This window comes from Mustelus asterias, chromosome 4, assembly GCF_964213995.1.
Source record: "Mustelus asterias chromosome 4, sMusAst1.hap1.1, whole genome shotgun sequence".
In the NCBI taxonomy this organism is placed as follows: Eukaryota; Metazoa; Chordata; class Chondrichthyes; order Carcharhiniformes; family Triakidae; genus Mustelus; species Mustelus asterias.
The window spans coordinates 60,341,039-60,359,004 of NC_135804.1; the positions used below are offsets into that span (position 1 = coordinate 60,341,039).

The 17,966-nt window shown below is 40.3% G+C and overlaps 1 protein-coding gene across 6 annotated transcripts in view; it reads left to right on the top strand.

Moving 5' to 3' along the window:
* Positions 1 to 14,087, top strand: part of LOC144492745 (anillin-like) — a 62,975-nt gene extending 48,888 nt beyond the window's left edge. For 4 of the 6 annotated variants that reach the window (XM_078211126.1, XM_078211131.1, XM_078211128.1 and 1 more), the window contains 8 exons: positions 481 to 516; positions 630 to 651; positions 1,671 to 1,780; positions 5,808 to 5,861; positions 6,876 to 6,962; positions 7,177 to 7,284; positions 9,341 to 9,513; positions 13,169 to 14,087. In XM_078211126.1, the coding sequence (XP_078067252.1) occupies positions 481 to 516; positions 630 to 651; positions 1,671 to 1,780; positions 5,808 to 5,861; positions 6,876 to 6,962; positions 7,177 to 7,284; positions 9,341 to 9,513; positions 13,169 to 13,295 (717 nt within the window). In that variant the 3' untranslated portion in view covers positions 13,296 to 14,087. The remainder of the gene's footprint in view (positions 1 to 480; positions 517 to 629; positions 652 to 1,670; positions 1,781 to 5,807; positions 5,862 to 6,875; positions 6,963 to 7,176; positions 7,285 to 9,340; positions 9,514 to 13,168) is intronic. The other 2 variants (XM_078211127.1, XM_078211129.1) reach the window with 1 other exon arrangement.
* The last annotated feature ends 3,879 nt before the right edge of the window (positions 14,088 to 17,966 follow it).

The following is a 17,966-nucleotide window of genomic DNA, read 5'->3' on the forward strand; positions in this document are numbered from 1 at the left end:
GTAGAATTAATCTTTAAAACTTCAGGTTGCAATGCAGTCTTGATTCAGAAAACTGACAGAAAATACTGGTGTATTCCAGGAGTGACAACTTGAAGCATCAAATGTCTCAACTGTTCATTTGTTACATAAGGTGTCAGTTCTCATGTCACTTGCCTGCAAATATAAAGTTTACTAGATGCACCATATGTAGACAGTAAGAAACTTTTAGCTGGATTAATACCTGCAATTTCCCTTCCAAAATAGTACTCTCAATATCCAAGCAGAAGCTCTGATGATTGTATTTTTTTGAAAACATGTCGCGCTTTGAGGGCTTCAAATCAGTTAAGTGGTGGAACATAGTCAAAATAGAATGCACTAAAAAGTGTTTGTGAAATATATATAGCTGTGGTAATACAGGCTTTCTCCTATTCTGTAATCTATATGCTACTTTCTTATATCCTTGCAAATAAAAATTAATCTTCCTTGTGTATTATTACATAGGTCATAACGCCCAAGAAGCTGCTGACCTCCATTACTGTAAGTAATGGTCTGAAATACTACTAACATGACTGGTCCCTTGCCTGTTAATACTGTTCATTGTACTAAACCTTAAGAATACAGTTCACATTGCCTTTTCTTATCCTTTTCAGAAATCAAGCGTGCAGTCACCTGGTAGGTTTACAAATATTCTTTTGATTTTTAACACAAACTCCTTTAAGAAAAACATGAAATAAATAACTTTTAGTGTACCACCAGCTACTGAATATGATTTTTGTGCTATTTGTCATGTCCTCCCTACAGCCCTCTAATTGCTTGGTAAGATTAGCACACAAGGATACATGTCCACTTGTATCCTTCCCCAAATACCCTGTAAACCTCTTTTGATGGTTTTGGGCAGAGTCTCTATATTTGGAATGATGAATCTTTTGATTAGCAGAACTAAGAGGTTGCCCATATCAATTTTGTCATTTCAAATTTGTGTATTTAAATAGTATTAGGAAAAAGTAACATTTTAACCAGGTTTGTGTTCCCTTTCGTAACTGCAGTAGCACTTTTTTGGAGGGGGGAGTGTTCTTCTGGCACAGCAGTGCAGGTAGTCGATTCCCTTGGGTTTTATGACTCTGACAATTTGCTTGTGTTTATACACTCCTATAAGGGGAAACTGTCAAACCAAAACCACCCCCATCCTTGCCTTTTGCAGTCCTTGACAAATGTGAACTAGCCGAGGTCTCTGCACAGACCGTAGGAACTCCTGGTGTTTTATTTTTAACTTTCTGATAAATTGCCAATTTTGCATGGACTGACTACCCAGATCTCTCGCTCTGTACCACACGATGAATTTATCTACTGCATCATCAGGAACATGAATGGGTCACTTCAGTCCCATGAATCTTTTTTCAATTGAAACAAAGCTGATCTGTATTAATGTACTCAGTTTGGTTCCATATTATTTGTTGAACAGACCCATCAATCTCTCTTCCAATTTTAAATCCATTGAACCCTAACAGTTTTTTGGAGGGGGAGCTCCAGATTTCCAGGGCCCTTTGTGAAGAAGTGCTTCCTGTTGTTACACATGATTAGTCTAGTCCTAAGTTCAGGCTGTGCCCTGTTGCACTGAACTCTCCCAACTGCCATTTGATCGGTTGAATGTCCATTGCACTTGTTTTATACTGTTATACATTGTCTTGCAGCTGCTAGTCCTGCTGTTCGTAATTCTGTACGCACCAGCAAGTTTGTGCTGGTTGGGTCACACAAAATCACACTGGCTTCTCTGGGCAAGGACAAGTTTCCACTGGACAAAGTAAGTCTCTAGTTTTTAATAAATTGATCATTGGCTGTCTGATTTTTCATTTTAAGGTGGTGGCACCACTTAGTGGTGTTGACTTGTGAACTTGAGCTTCCACTCGGACTTGATTCTAATCCTTTAATTGATAGAATAGTTTCAGCGCAGAAGAAAGCTATTTGTATCTGTGCTGGCTCTCTGAAGGAGCATTTCATATAAAGCCGTTTCCCCACCTTCTCCCCTTAGCCATGCACATTCTCCCTTTTTCGGATAATCTAATTCCGGCCTGACTCTGTCTCCATCGCACACTCGAGTGGTTCATTCCAAATCCAAACCACCTGGTATGTGAAAAGATTTTTCCTGATCATCATCTTTTGCCAGTTACTTAAATCTATGGTTCTTGATCCTTCCACCAATGGGAAAATGTTCTTTCTATTTACTCTGGCTCACCCTCTGAATTTTAATGCCCCTTTTCAAATCTCTTAACCTTCTTGTCTCCAAGGAGATTTCACAAACATATAGGCAGCAATTCTACCAGCCTGCTGCGCTGCTAGAAACATAAATGGAGACCGTGTAACAGACTTCCTGCTGGTCACCACAGCCTCCACGCGTTTCCTAAATCTGATTAGCGGTCCTGGAGCTGAAGTCTCTGGGTCCACTAGCCTCTCCAGCAGGGCTTACAACAGCTCCTAACTAACGGGGGAGCTGGTGGCCCGACCCTGCTGGAGTGAAGGGGGGCCATCTCAGTGCTGACCGATTGGTGCATGCACAGTGGCCCACTAAGTGCTATGCTGCCAACCTCTTCAAGGGAATAGGCCCCGCCTCCAGATTTTTAGCGTGATTCATGCTAGGGCACTCTGATGCACAGATTGTGGGAGATTCATTTTGAAAGTCCCGCTGAAAAAAGCAGCGGGATTTACTCTGGTTTTTACGCGAATCCTGCACTTGGAATTCTTTTGGGAGAATGCCACCCATAGGTTCTGAAGAGTAGGCACAGTTGTTGTTTTGCCTGGCTGTGGAATCTAGAACATAGAGCACAGTCTCAAGATAAGGGGATGAACATTTAGGACTGAGGTGAGATATTTGTTCAATAAGGGTTGTGAATCTTTTGAATTTTTTCCCCCAAGAGGACTTTGAATGCTCTGTTGTTGAACATGTTTAAGGCTGGGATAGATGTTTTTGGTCTCTTGGAGAATCGAGGGATATGGAGAGTGGGTGGGAAAGTAAAGATCAACCGTAATCGTACTGAGTGGCGGAACAGCCTGATTATGCTGTTTAGTCTACCTCTTCACCAAACCTTTTTTTAAGGCAATTATTTGGTCACCCCTTGGCTTTTCCTTTTTCAAGAGAAAAGAGATCCAACCTGCACAGCTAACATGTAGCTGAACTGGGCAGCACAGTGGTTAGTACCTGCCTCACAACACCAGGGACCAAGATTCAATTCCGTGCGTGCGTTGCACATTCTCCCTGTGTCTGCATGGGTGTCCTCCAGGTGCTCCGGTTGCCTCCCACAGTCCGAAGATGGATCGGCCATGCTAAATTGTCCCTTATTGTCAGGGGATTACCATGGTAAATGTGAGGTTACGGGTACAGGGCTAAGGCCTGGGTGGGATCTTCAGTGCAAGCACAATGGGCTGAATGGTCTCCTTCAGCACTGTAGGGATTCTGTGAGCTTGCAGTCCAGGAAACTGGTACACAACTAGCCGTTGAGTTTGCGCTACAACTGTGACAACTCAACTTTACCTGACCCAAAGAAAAATTGTGAATCCACTTTAGGCTCTGTACTCAAAGTTACTGGCCATACCTCGGATCTCTCTATCTGGATTTGTCTAATTGGTGCTGACGTAGCTCATCTTGTCCCTGGATACAATAGAAGCATTGTAATTGGGTGAATACATTATTTGTTTTGCATGGGGAAGGGGATATCCACTTGGGTTACAGATCAGTATCCAGAAACTGTAATACTCAGGACAAATTCAGGGTTGCCTGTGCTTCCTTTTTTTCATCAAGCTCTCCTCCCCTCCCTTTTCTCTTGCTCTCATTCTCTCGCAGTAGTTAAAAAGCCTGGCAACTTGGTTTATGAGAGTAGTTTCCCCATGGGAAATGCTTTGAAGGAAAGATAACTAACTAGCTTCTGTAAAACTCTCTTTAAGGAGTATAAGCCTTCATAAAGAAAACTTGTATAAGCACTGCCATCTATAATTTTAAATGCATGGGTAATCTATTCACAAGCCAGACACAAGTCATATCTTGTCAGATTTATATATTCATAGAGACTAGAATTGTTTAATTTGCAAATGGTAGTTTCAATTGAAGGAAAGGGATGATTTGGCCAGACACATGGCTGTTGAAACTTGTATTGTAGACTATTCTGGTTTTCTGAATGGACAGGACTCTATGAAATAGGAAAAGTATTGATCCTTTGATATCAACTTTTCGACACTCTACCTGCCATTTAAATGGATTGTCTTTGTGCAATGGACTTTGCCAATTTGATTTTTTTTAACCAAGGTTTTTATAGTGCAATGCTACTGGTCTGTAATTTAGCGACTTCAACAGTCAAAAGTTCACCATATATGGATTGGTGAGGGAGAGAAAGGAAATGGGAATCTTGAAGATGCACAGTGCTTCTCATTGTGTGTTGGAGAGGAAAAGAGAATGATTTGTTTTAAGTACTGATGGAAAGTATTAATTCAAGAAATGGCACTAAGTTTTGTGAACATGAATAGATTAAATGGATGTCATACTTGGAACCAGCGCCACCCTGTGCATAAAAGTGTCAACTGCAACTTGACTCGAGTGGAAAGAATATCAAATGCATTTCTCAAATGCATTGATATATATGTATCCAACAGGCTTTGATAGCATTGTGCTTTTGCAGTGTAGCATCTTACTGAAGTTTTTACAAAATGGGTGTAATGACGAAATACTTCTGCTCATAACCAATTAAATAAGATTTTAAAACTGATCTTTGCTTCCTAATTGAGTTCCTTGAAATGTTAGTTTTTTGGACTGTAGTAATTAAATGAAATAATGGATTATTCGCATAGCCTTGAGTTCTTGAATTGCATGCAGGCTGTTTAAAACACTTTTTGACTCTTGAGTGGCTTCGCTTTAGACCTTTTTTTCCTTTTGCATGGGATATTAATCCGATCAATGGAAGTAAAAACTACAGCTGCTTCTTTGTTGGATAGTGTTTATTGACATAGTTCACTGTCAACACCAAGCCAACTGCCCCTCTTTCCTCCTCCTCACGCCTTTCCCCCCACCACCTGGTTATCCCTAGTTATAGTTTTAATTAACTGCTAAGTCAATTAAAAAGGGACAAATTAACAAGTCAAATAAATTAATATGTGTGTAAATACTGTTTAAAAATGTAATTGACATTAAATCTTAGAGTAATTAATAACACATTGACACAGAACGTCTGAAACAAAATTAGATTTGGCTAATATATTCTGTAGAGTGCCTGCTGAACAGGGTAAGTAGTTACATTCATAGTGTGAAATTGGATTGGAAGACACTAATTAAACAGAATACAAGTTTTTTTTTAATGTTCAGGATGCCTATGCAAAAACTATGGAGGACATGACCCTTTATTGCAATGTAACTGACAAATTTACAGTTTGAAGCTGTGCTAGAGTAAAATTCTGTACTTTTAAAGAGGTTCAGTCCTACAGGTGATTTTCGTCCGTGTTGGAAGTGGCTATTTTGAGCTGTCCCTCTCCACTGACTACTGCTCTTTTTTTTAATGAGATGTGTGTGTTGCTGGCTAGGACAGCATTTATTGACCATCCCTAATGGACCTTGAAAAGGTGGTGATGAGTTGTCGTCTTGAAGTGCCGCAGCTTATGTTGTGTAGGAACACCCACAGCACTCTACGCACGGGAAAGTAACTTCATAGGAAATATGCACTGCTCAACCTGATGATTCACAAGATGTCTGAATTGCAAGCTGACCAGACTCTCTCATTGCATTCCAGCAATGACAACTTGATAACTAAAGTTATAAATATTAATTAACTTTTTACTTGTTTTTACTGTAGATGAAGTTTGATGGAAAAGTCAGGCAACTACTTGGAGATGAGTTTCAGGACAAGGTTTCTATAGTTACCTAATGTCTTTGTATACCTAATCATTAGATTCACGTGTGTATCATAGCTTTAGTTTGGAACTGGAAAATCATCTGCTTCTGCATTAGCCAGAAACACACACCTGATATAACAGTCACTTTTTTTAACCACTCCTTCAGTGCACTTCCAAATAATATGATCTATACTATTTGTTGAAGAGCTAGGGAATGATTTTAAAGCAAATTATTGCGGACACTGGAATCTGAAACAAAAACCTAAAATGCTGCAAAATCTCAGTAGGTCTGACAGCATCTGTGGGGAGAGAACAGTGAACATTTCAAATCTTGATGACTATTCGTCAGAGCTAAAGGAAAATATTTCATCCAGACTTGAAACGTTAGCTCTGTTCTCTCTCCACAGATGCGCTCAGACCTGCTGAGATTTTCCAGCATTCTGTTTTTCTTTAGGAAATGTTTTTGTTGCTCCAGGATGGGATTCAGTCATGTACTACAGTGGGTGTTAAGCCAGTTAAATGTTTGCCGAACTTTGTTACATATTACACAATACAGTAAATTGATGTGATTGCACATGGGAGTTCGGTGTTATGTGGAAATATATAATGCGTTCCACAAAACTGTATTCTCTAGTCCAAACTACAGCTTCATGCAGCTTAGTAGTAGCTGATGGCTAGCTTTTCCTTTCATTTTTGGCTTTTTTGCATGGTTCTGTCTTTAAGTGCTTGACATAATAAATCTGTAATGCAGAAGTGCTTAACAAGCTGAGCAATAAATTGCTTCCCTTTTATGCACATCTAAAATTATCTATTGGCATTCTGATTCTTGGCCCTTGTGATGAAGATAAGCTTTACAAATTTTGTTAAGCATTGTTCACACAAGTCCCAGCTCTGTATTCAGATCTATTGCTCCTGTTATGCAAAAATCATTGAACTAGGCCTAGTATCTGGGCTATATACCATATGATTTCCGATCTGAACAGTTATTTCCCTGGTGTTGATGCATTTTTCTTTTTATCAAATTGCAGGTTCCTTTCCTATCTCCTCTTGAAGGTGCCGTCTATTTGAAACTCCAGTGCCGTTTTCACTCCTCTGTGGAGCATTCGGGATTCCTGGTAATTCCACTGTTTGTTGTTGTCCTGTAATGCATAGTGCAAAAGCAATGGTTGTGGTAGTTATCCTGTCCCAGTACCATTGAGTATCCCTGGTCGTTATTCAGTTATATTGTGACTAAGCAGCGCTTGCTCTAATGCATAGAAGTAGGAAGTATTTCAGAACATCTGACTAATATTCTGGGCAAGATAAGAATTTCATTTTTTGTTTTTACAGACTATGTTTGAGGATGTGAGTGGGTTTGGTGCCTGGCACCGTCGCTGGTTCTTGCTCTCTGGCAACACCCTTTCCTATTGGACCTATCCCAATGAAGAGAAACACAAGGTAAAGTAACAATCAACTTGTACGTGACTGATTTGTTTAGATAAACACACCAACTCATGGATTTTACAGCCTGGTATTGGCATTTGGCTAACTAAATGGACACTTAGCCAAATGCCAATACCAGTTTGTAAAATTTTGGAACCAATTGCAAGTTTATAGATAATGTTTTCAAATTTCCATTTTGCTGAAAGCGGACATTTCAGTATGCAGGTTCCTGATTTATTTGTAAGTGCTTTTATCAAACTAGTTTGATCAGAATCTGCGTTGCCATTAATGGCAGACATTTGAGGATATATTTTGGAATAAACACACAGACCCATCATATGTGGTTAACTAAAAAAGTTAAAGATAGTATCAAACCTATAGAAAAAACATATAATTACGCAAGAGTGGGTGGCAGGTCAGAAGATTGGACAGAATATAAAAAACAACAAAGAATGGCCAAAAGATTGATAAGGAAAAGTATGGGAGAAGGCTAGCTAGGAATATAAAGACAAATAGTAGGCGTTTCTATTGCTATTTAAAAATGTAAAAAGTTAGTAAGCATTGTTCCTTTTTAGAAAGTGATTCTGGGGAATTAATAATGGGAAATGATGAGATGGCAGGTGAATTGAACAGGCATTTTACATTGGTCTTCATGGTAGAGGATGCAAGTAACATCTCAGAAATAGCTGTAAATCAGGAAACGGAGGAACTCTGGAAAATTAGTCACTCAGATGTGAGACTGAACAAATTGTTGGAGATGCAGGCCACAAGGGTCAGGGTCCTGATGGATTTCTCCCTCGGGTTTTAAAAGAAGTGGCTAGTAAGATAGTTGATGCATTAGTTTTAATTTTCTAGACTTCCCAAGATTCATGGATGGTTCCATTAGATTGAAAAATAGCAACTGTAACTCATTTATTCAAAGAGAGAGAGACAGGAAACTGCAGGCCAGTTAGCTTAACATCTGCCATAGGGAGAATGAAAGAAGCTATTATTAAAAACATCTTGCAGGGCACTTAGAAAAAAATCAAGGCAATCAGGTAGAGTCAGCATGGTTTTGTGAGAGGGAAATCATGTTTAACCAATATATTGGGAGTTCTTTGAAGAAGTAACATGCTGTAGATAAAGGGGAACTAGTGGATGTAGTATACTTAGATTTCCAGAAGGCATTTAATGAGGTGCAACATCAAAGGACATTGTGGAAATATAGGGGATAACATATTGGCAAGGATAGAAAATTGACTTGCTGGAAATTGGTATGATGTAACGAGAGGTGTGCTGCAGGAATCAGTGCTAGGACTGCATCTTTTATAATTTTATATAAATGTCTTGGATGAAGAGACCAAAGGTATGGTTGCTAAATTTGCAGAGGACGCAAAGATGGACAGGAAAGTAAGTTGTGAAGAGGGCATGAAGTTACAACAGGATATAGATAGGTTAAATGAGTGTGCAAAGATTTGGCAAATGGAGTATAATGTGAGCAAATGTAAAATTGCCCATTTTGGCAGCAGGAATAAAAACAAATTGAGAGACTGGGGTGTCCTAATGCATGAATCACAAAAGACTAAGGTCCAGCAAGTAATTAGGAAAACTAATAGAATTGTTTTCAATTTTTGCCCTCAATAACAAAGTTATGCTTCAGTTATGCAGGGCCCTTGTGAGACCACACCTGGAGTACTGTATACAGTATTGGTCTTGTGTAAGCAAGGATATAAATGCATGCGAAGCAGTCCAGAGAAGGTTTACTGGACTTGAACCTGAAATGGGTGGGTTGTCTTGGGAGGGAAGGTTGGAAAGGCAAAGCTTGTATCCACTGAAGAGATAAGTTGATTGAAACATATGTTCCTGATGATGGATGTGGAAAGAAGGTAGAACTGGGGGGGGGGGGGGGGCGCACTGTTTAAAAATGAGTTGCTAATTTAAGACAGTTGGGAGAATTTTTTAAAAAAACATAAGTTGTGAGATCTATGTGACATCATTCAGTTTTTGATTTTGAAATATCAGTGGTGCTCCTAGGTTCTGAGCATTTAAAAATATATATAATTAAGGCACTAACACACTTTGTGTTGTCCAGAAACCAATTGGGTGTATTGACTTAACCAGCTGCACCAAAGACAAGATCGAACCTGCCAGCCGTGAGTTCTGTTCCCGGCCCAAAACATTTGAATTGATCACAGTACGGCCACAGTGCGAAGATGACCATGACACACTCATTGTTAAGTGTAGAAACAAAATGTGCTTTACCAAGTAAGTCTCGTTAACTGCTGGTACTTGTTAATTGGTGTGAAAATGTCGATTATGCTTAATTATTTTCAAGTGAGCCTGTGTTTCCTCCATCAAGAAGAAGCTTTTCCAAGTTCTGACCTGTTTTCAAGTCCCTGTCCTTCAACTGAACTTTCCTTCCAGTTTTCTAAACTCTTCAAGCACTGATTCCCTGGGGGCTGTGTAAGTAGTGCAGTGATTCATTGGCCTTTTCCATTGGTTTCTGATTGTGTTTTCATTTAATGGAAGAAAAAGACATGTATTTTTAGTGTCTTATGCCTTCAACACCTCTGAATTTCTTTCTGGAGATGGTCTGCTCGGCTTGGGTGATAGCATGCTGGCACCCGAGTCGAAGGATGTGTGTTCAGATTGAAATATAATAATGTAGGTTGGCAGTCAAGAAGTTCGACCTTTTTAGTTGAGGTGTTATATCTAGGGTCCATCTGCCTGTAAAAGAGCTTTGGTAGTATTTGGTGGAGTAGAGTTCCCTGATTATCCAGGGAAAACGTTTATCCTTCAACCTACATCACCAAAAAGAACTTGCGGGATCTTGTGTGGATAAATAGCTACATTTACCAGAAAATCCATTTGTTATTATAAGACCATAAGACATCGGAGCAGAATTAAGCCAATCGGCCCATTGCATCTGCTCCGCCATTCAATCGTGGCTGATTTTTTTTTTTCTCATTCTCCTGCCTTTTCCCCATAACCTCTGGTCCCCTTATTAATCAAGAACCTATCTATCTCTGTCTTAAAGACACTCAATGACCTGGCCTTCACAGCCTTCTGCAGGAAAGAGTTCCACAGATTCACCACTCTCTGGCTGAAGAAATTCCTCCTCATCTCTGTTTTAAAGGATCGTCCCTTTAGCCCGAGGTTGTGCCCTCTGGTTCCAGTTTTTCCTACTAGTGGAAACATCCTCTCCAGTTTGCTCATCCTCCCTGCAGTACCCATTCTCGTCCACACAGGGAGCAAGAATCTCGAACCTGTTGGACAAGTTCATGGTCTGAGGCTCCTGCAACCCAACCTCCTGGATCCCTCTACCTGCCTCACTCACAGCCACACCTTCCTGTCCCTGTCCACTGGCTGAATTCAAGGTATTTAATTGAAGGGCTGTGACTGCCTCCTGGAACTCTCCCCCTCCCTGATGTGTCGCAGCGTCCAAATCTCAGAATCCAACTCATCCACTCCTGAGCCGGAGTCCCTCAAGCAACCAACACTTACTACAGATGTGCTCGCTGGGAACCACAATGGTGTCCACCAGCTCCCACATCACGTATGAACAACACATCACCTGACCCTCCATCTCTATTTTATTTGATTAGTTTTTAATTTGGGTTTTTAATTTTTATTAACTTTATTTTTAAATTATATATCTCCTTATTACCACAGTCTCAACGCAATGTCTAAACCAGTAATTTAAATTGGTTTTCAAATTTAGTATAGCTCCCTGTTAGCCAATCAAATCACAGCCCTCCTGTGATGTCACAAGTTTTTTTAGTCCGAACTCACTGTCAGTTTCAGAGAATCATGAGTGGCACTTACTTCCCAATCAGCACTCTCCCTTGTGGCCTCTACTGCCTGTTTCACCTAACTCCCTATTTTCACCCAACTCCAAAAACACTCCTCACAGTGAGGCAGCACTCTCACAGTGCAGATTGAGCAGCACTGTGAAGCCTTTGTTTTTATAGGCACAACTTACAAAGCCCTGGAATTGGTTTTAATTAGTTGTACAAACAACCAGCCAAGTTCAGTTGAGAGCTGACTCAGCTGATTCCTGTTGCAGGAATGCACTAAAGTGCAGCTTTTCACTTCCCAAATAAGAACTGATTCAGCTCGCCCTGAAAGCAAGTTTAATGACTACCTATCTCCTTATAACTTACCACTTGAACTCCCTTATTGATTGGCTGTGAAATGATTTTGGGGAATTCTGACAGATGCAATATAAATCCAAGTTTGCTTTATTTAATTGAAATGTTGTTGTACAATCAAATGCTTTAATCATTCTATATGATCGCCATTCAACTTTTTGGACCTATGTTTTCTTGTGGTGCTCGAGGGATTGTTACCCAAGATCTTAGAATTCCCTGCTCCTTAAAAAGAATGCCTTCAGGTCATGAGCATTCGTTTGAATGAATAAAACAAAGGAAGCCTTTGTGCACAAGTCCTGGAGTGGAGTTTCAATACATAACCTTCCGGCCCTTTTACTAAAGCAAAATACTGTGAATGCTGGAAATATGAAATACAAACAGATGATATTCGACCTGTTGAGTATTTCCAATATCATCCGTGGAAAGAAATGGTTAACATTTCAGGTAAATGACCTTTCATCAGAACTGGGAAGAATTAGAGATAAACTTTCCACTATTGCTGCTGCTTCAAGAACATTATCTGCATTTATTTAGAATGGTTTAAAAAATGCATCAGTGATGGAGAAGCTAGAGAAACTGGAATTGTTCTTGGCAAAAAGATACATTTGTCAATAAACATGTGTCAAAAATTAAGGGTTTGATAAGTTAACGAGGTAAAATTATTCCCATGGGTTGGCCCATGGTAACCAGAGGACCCAAATCTGGCAAAAAAAACAGGAGAGGTGAGATGTGATCTTGCATGTACTCTCTCGTGTACAATGTGGAAGTAGCAGAAGCAGATTCAGTAATTTTCACAGATAAATACTTCCAAAATATTTGCAGAGGGAAATTGCAATTGTATGGGAGCGATTTGGATTGCTCTTTTAAAGAGCCAGCAAAGGCACTGAGCTGAATAATCTTTGTACTGTATGATTCTAAGATATTAATGTTCATGAGTATTATGCTTCCTTACAGCTTTGTCTTTCCTGTCAGCATGTCCAAGTATGCTGTTCTCTAGGAGTGATGTGGAGATAAAGTGGAGATAGTGATGAGGAAATAAGCCTGTTGGACTTTAACCTGGTGTTGTTAGACTTCTTACTGTGTTCTCTAGGAGCACATAGTTCAGACATTAGCCACACCTTTCCCTTCCATTAACATTTTTGCCCTCGACCACCAATGCATCGTATACAAGCTCGCATTGCAGCAATTCAACCTCTTGCTACAACCATACAGGACGTTGGTGAGACCACACCTAGAGTACTGTGTCATTTTGGTCTTTGCCTAAGGCTGGACATACTTGCATCAGAGAAGATTCACTAAGTTGATTCTGGGATAAAGATGTTGTCTTATGAGGAAAGATTGGACCTGAACTCATTTGAGTTTAGAAGAATGAGGTGATCTTATCGAAACGTAACCAATTCTGAGGAGGCTTGATAGGGTCAATACTGAGAGGATGTTTCCCCTTGTTAGAACAGTTTCAAAATCAGGTGTCTCCCATTTAAAATGGAGGTGAGAATTTTCTGAGGGTCATTAATCTTTGGAATTCTCTTCCAAATTGAGCAGTGAAGTTAGATGCTCATGTTGCAAGAAATAAAGTTGGCCTTATTTATTTTTGAATTAACACTCCGTTGCTGTATCACAAGTTGTGGATGTTTTTGATGCAGAGAAAATCCAAAATTCATGAACAATTAAATATTTATGTTGGAATTTAGTATAAAGAATCTTAAGATTTCAGGATAGATAAAATGCGGAACAATAAAATTGTTGATCTGGTATTTGTGATTTTGTAGGAACTGGCTGTCGGCTGACACAAAAGAAGAGAGAAGCCTGTGGATGGAGAAGCTTAACCAGGTTCTGATCAACCTTGGAACATGGCAACTAACACTACACTCCTCACTATCCAAGGATGGAATCTGAAGCTGGCTTCATGGTTCTCCAGCTTGTCAGAGCAGCTTCTCACTTGATCGGGAAGCATTTAACATTGAAGTGCCTTTCGAGTAGTTGCCTAGATACACAACCACTAAATTGCTGCTGAGAAAACACTCTTGCCTAACCAAAATTAATCCAAAGAATAGAGGGATTGATTGTTCTTGAACTTGATTCTTCCCCTTCTCCCCCCACTGTTTTCTTTCTTTCTCTTAAAAGTGTTGACCTGTAACCTGTACTAGAATTTCAGGTTAGCATACACTTGGCCTATGATATTTCCTTAATTTAGTCGAATGCAGGAAACCTAGTTTAATCTCCAATTGTCCTATCTGAAATCTGCTCATCCAAATTGGACCTTCCTGGTATCCACAAGAAGAAACTTTCCTTTGTTCTTATGGTAGCAAGCTCAAGTTTTTCTTGGGATTGATCTAGTCACCATTTAATTAACTCTTTAAAAACTTCCTGGAAGATGCAGCTTTCAAATTGTGCTGGTACTTGGGTTGACTTATACTGTAACAACATTTAGTAAACTTAAAGGACCAATGCTGCCCTTGTTTTGAATGACTGGGAGAAGGGAAAGGAGAAAATGGTTCAGAATGGCTATATAACCACCCTTTACATTTTCTGCACCTTTCATCAATGCAAGATTTCAAAGGGCTAGCCTTGCATACTATATATTTATAGTACATTGTGTAACTTGTGGTCTATTTCTACTGTAACTATAACTTGCATTTTAACTGTCCTATTCTACTCATTTGAAGAATAAATATTTGGATAATTCTGCTTTTGTTTTTTCCCTATTTTAAAGTTTGGTTTAAACTTCCACTTTGCATTTATCAGAACCTACACACCCTTGCCTATTTAATTTACTTCCTGGCTGAGTTGAGGCTCTGAGCGCGTGATCATAAGATTCAATTCTGGGAACATGTACCACCTCACAAATTGGCTGTTTTTTTCCAAACTAGATTTTTTTTTTTAAAGCTGGCTGAAATTTACTTGCTTATGCACTTTGGGCCAGTTTGATCCATCCATCACGGGTGTTAATCTTGAGTTAATTCCATTCACTCCGTGATTTTAAAGGTTGATGGCTCTGGTCCCATCCCAATAATGGTACTGAAGACTGCTCCAGATCTAACAGGCCCTATTGCCAAGCTATTCGAGCACAACCCAACAAAGTGAAAATTGCTTCGGTCTGTCCCCTCCACCAAAAGCAGCACACCTAGCCAATTCTGCCCCATCAGTGAAGTAATTGAAAATTGTGGTAATTAGTTCCGACAAGTCACATGTTTAATAGCACCAACCGACTCAGTGATACCCCATTTGCATTCTGCCATGGCTATTCAGCCTCTGACCTCAAGCCTTGAATTTACATGGACAAAAGCACTGAACAGTGGCTGACCTTGACATCAAGGCAGCATATGGTTAAGTGTGGTACGAAGGAGCCCTAGCAAAATAATGCAGGCAGGATAGAGGCAGAGGGATAAAAGGTGGGGGGGTGGCATTGTTGGTCAGGGAAAATGTTACAGTGGTACTCAGGCAGGATAGATTAGGGAGCTTGTCTACAGAGGCCCTATGGGTGGAGGTGAGAAACAAGAAAGGTATGACCACATTAATGGGGTTGTATTATAGACCACCCAATAGTCAGCGAGAATTGGAGGGGCAAATCAGCGGAGAGATAGCTGACCACTGCAAGAAACACACAGTTGTGATAGTAGGGGATTTTAATTTTCCACATATAGATTGGGACTCGCATACTGTTAAAGGTTTAGAGGGGTAGAGTTTGTAAAATGTGTTCAGAAGAATTTTCTACATCAGTATATAGAGGTGCCAACTAGAGAGGATGCGATATTGGATCTCCTATTGGGAAATGAGTTAGGGCAGGTGATGGATGTGAGTGTGAGGGAACACTTTGGATCCAGTAATCATAATGCCATTAGTTTCAACCTGATCATGGATAAGGATAGATCTGGTCCTCTGGTTGAAGTTCTGAACTGGAAAAAGGCCAAATTTGATGAAATGAGAAGGGATCTGGGAAGTGTGGATTGGCACAGGCTATTCTCTGGTAAGGATGTAAATGGAAAGTGTGAGGCCTTCAAAGGAGAAATTTTGAGAGTGCAGAGTTTGTATGTTCCTGTCAGGATTAAAGGCAAAGTAAATAGGAATAAGGAAGCTTGGTTCTCGAGGGAGATTGTAACATTGATTAAGAGGAAGAGAGTTGTATGAAATGTACAGGCAGCAAGGAACAGATCAGATGCTCGAGGAGTATAAAAAGTCCAACAACCACAACAATCATCTGTCTCATGGCTGCAGGAAGTCCTCAAGGTGATTCCTAGGCCCAACCATCCTCAGCTATTTCAGTGACTTTCCTTGCATCATAAAGTTAAAAGTGTGATATTTATTTGTACAATGAGGCAGTATGGTGACAGTGGTTAGTGCTGAGACCTGGATTTGATTCCCACCTTGGGTTACGAGGTGAAGTTTGTATATTCTCCCATTGTCCGCATGGGTTTCTTCCTCCCACTGTCTAATGACCATGCTAAATTGTCCCAAGATGTGTAGGTTGGGGGGAAATTGGTGGGTAAATGTGAGGGGATAGAGAAGGTGGGGGGGCCTGGATGTGATGCTCTTGGAGTCGGTGCAAACTGGATAGGCCAAATGGCTTCCTTCTGCATAGCTCCATTCATAACTTGAAGCAGGTGTTTCCACATGCAGTAGGACCTGGACACATCAGGCTTCAGCTGGTTATTAAAGTAACATTTGTGCCACACAATGGGTAATGACCAACAACAGTCTAACCACATCCCCATTATGGAATCTCCACCAGCAACAGCCTGGGGTGTCACCATTAACCAGAGCAGTCAATGCTGTGGCTACAGCAGGCAGAGTCTGAGAACTCTACAGTGACATTCAACTCCAGACTCGTTCCCCAAACCCTGTCTGCCATCGAGAAGGCACAAATCAGGAGCATGATGAAACAGTCCACTTGCCTGAAGTGTAGCCCCAACAAGATGGGCACATTTCAAGGAAACATTTTCTCAGCATGTGTCAAAACAGCAATTTCAATTAATCATACTTTTTCTAACCTCCAGGGAATAAAGACCAAGTCTACCCAATACCATATTGGGAAGTTAGTTCTGAAATGCTTTGGGTGTCAAGGTTATAAAAGTTACTATTAGTTAAATGGAGAAAACTGCAGAAGTATAGGGGAGGGGCAGTGCATAAATCAAAAGTTAATATGCAAGCTCAGCAGGTATTTAAAAATAGGGAAGTCTTGCTAAAATTATACAAGGTTAGACTGCACCTGGAATACTATCAGTTTTGGTCACCTTATCTAAGGAAAGAGAAATTTCACCAGATTGAGCCTATGCATAGAGGGATTGTATTACAAGAGGTTGAGTCTGTATTGGAGTTAAGAACAAGAGGTGGCCTTATTGAGACATAGGATTCTCAGGGGGGTTGACAGGGTGAATGCTGAGAGATTGTTTCCCCTTGAGACAGTCTAGGACTAGAGGGCATAATTTTCAAAGTAAGGAGTCACCCATTTAAGACAGATGAGGAATGTCTTCTCTCAAGAGTACTTAATCTATGGAACTCTTTACAACAGAGGGCTGTTGTTGATAAAGCAGTTATTTGGGAATCTGCTGCACGAAGTTTCAAGAGCAAAGCTGAATTCCACTCTGTAGCAATGAGACCATTGGGGACATGGTGGAGAGCTGCCGAAAAAAAGACGTGTGTTCATCAACCAAATGACATCCCAAAGCTCTTTACAGCCAATGAAGTACTTTTGAAATGCAATAACTTGTAATGTAAGGAAATGCAAGTCAATTTTCACACAGCAAGGTCTAAAAAGTGATGTATTAATCTGATTTTGTTGAAGGATAAACAGTAGCTACAGTAGAGAAATCTCCATCTCTTTAAATAGTGCTCAGACCTTTTACATCTACCCGAGGGCAGACTTGACAACTGTCTCACAGACTAATGTGCCACTACTGAACTAATGCCAACAATTATATTGTACTGTTCCCTCATACTGAAACAGCAGAATTTAAGCCACTTATCAAATTCCAATAGTAAAGACGTTTTTGACACACTAACCACTCAGTGCAGGGTTACATTTCAGACTTAAAACTAACTTTCCATTTAGCTACTTCAAAACTTGAGCAGTTTATGTGCCAGAGTTGTAAGTGCTCCTTTGCACTGGCACAAAGAAAATGCTGATCTCCCAACAATTTAACACATGACTTGTGATCTGGAGTAAACAAAAAGATGTTTTGTGCTGTTGCAAAAATGTGCATTATTCCTTTCAGAGAAACACAAATGGAAGAAAGGGAAAACAGTCACACTAAGTCAAGTGTGGGCGGCCCGGTAGCACAGTGGTTAGCACTACTGCTTCACAGCTCCGATTCCTGGCTTGGGTCACTGTCTGTGTGGAGTTTGCACTTTCTCCGTGTCTGCGTGGGTTTCCTCCCACAATCCAAAGATGTGCAGGTTGATTGGCTATGCTAAATTGCCCCTTCGTGTCCTGAGATGCGTAGCTTAGAGGGATTAGCGGGTAAATATGTAGGGATACAGGGATAAGGCCTGGTGGGATTGTGGTTGGTGCAGACTCGATGGGCCGAATGGCCTCTTTCTGCACTGTAGGGTTTCTATGATTTTATAATA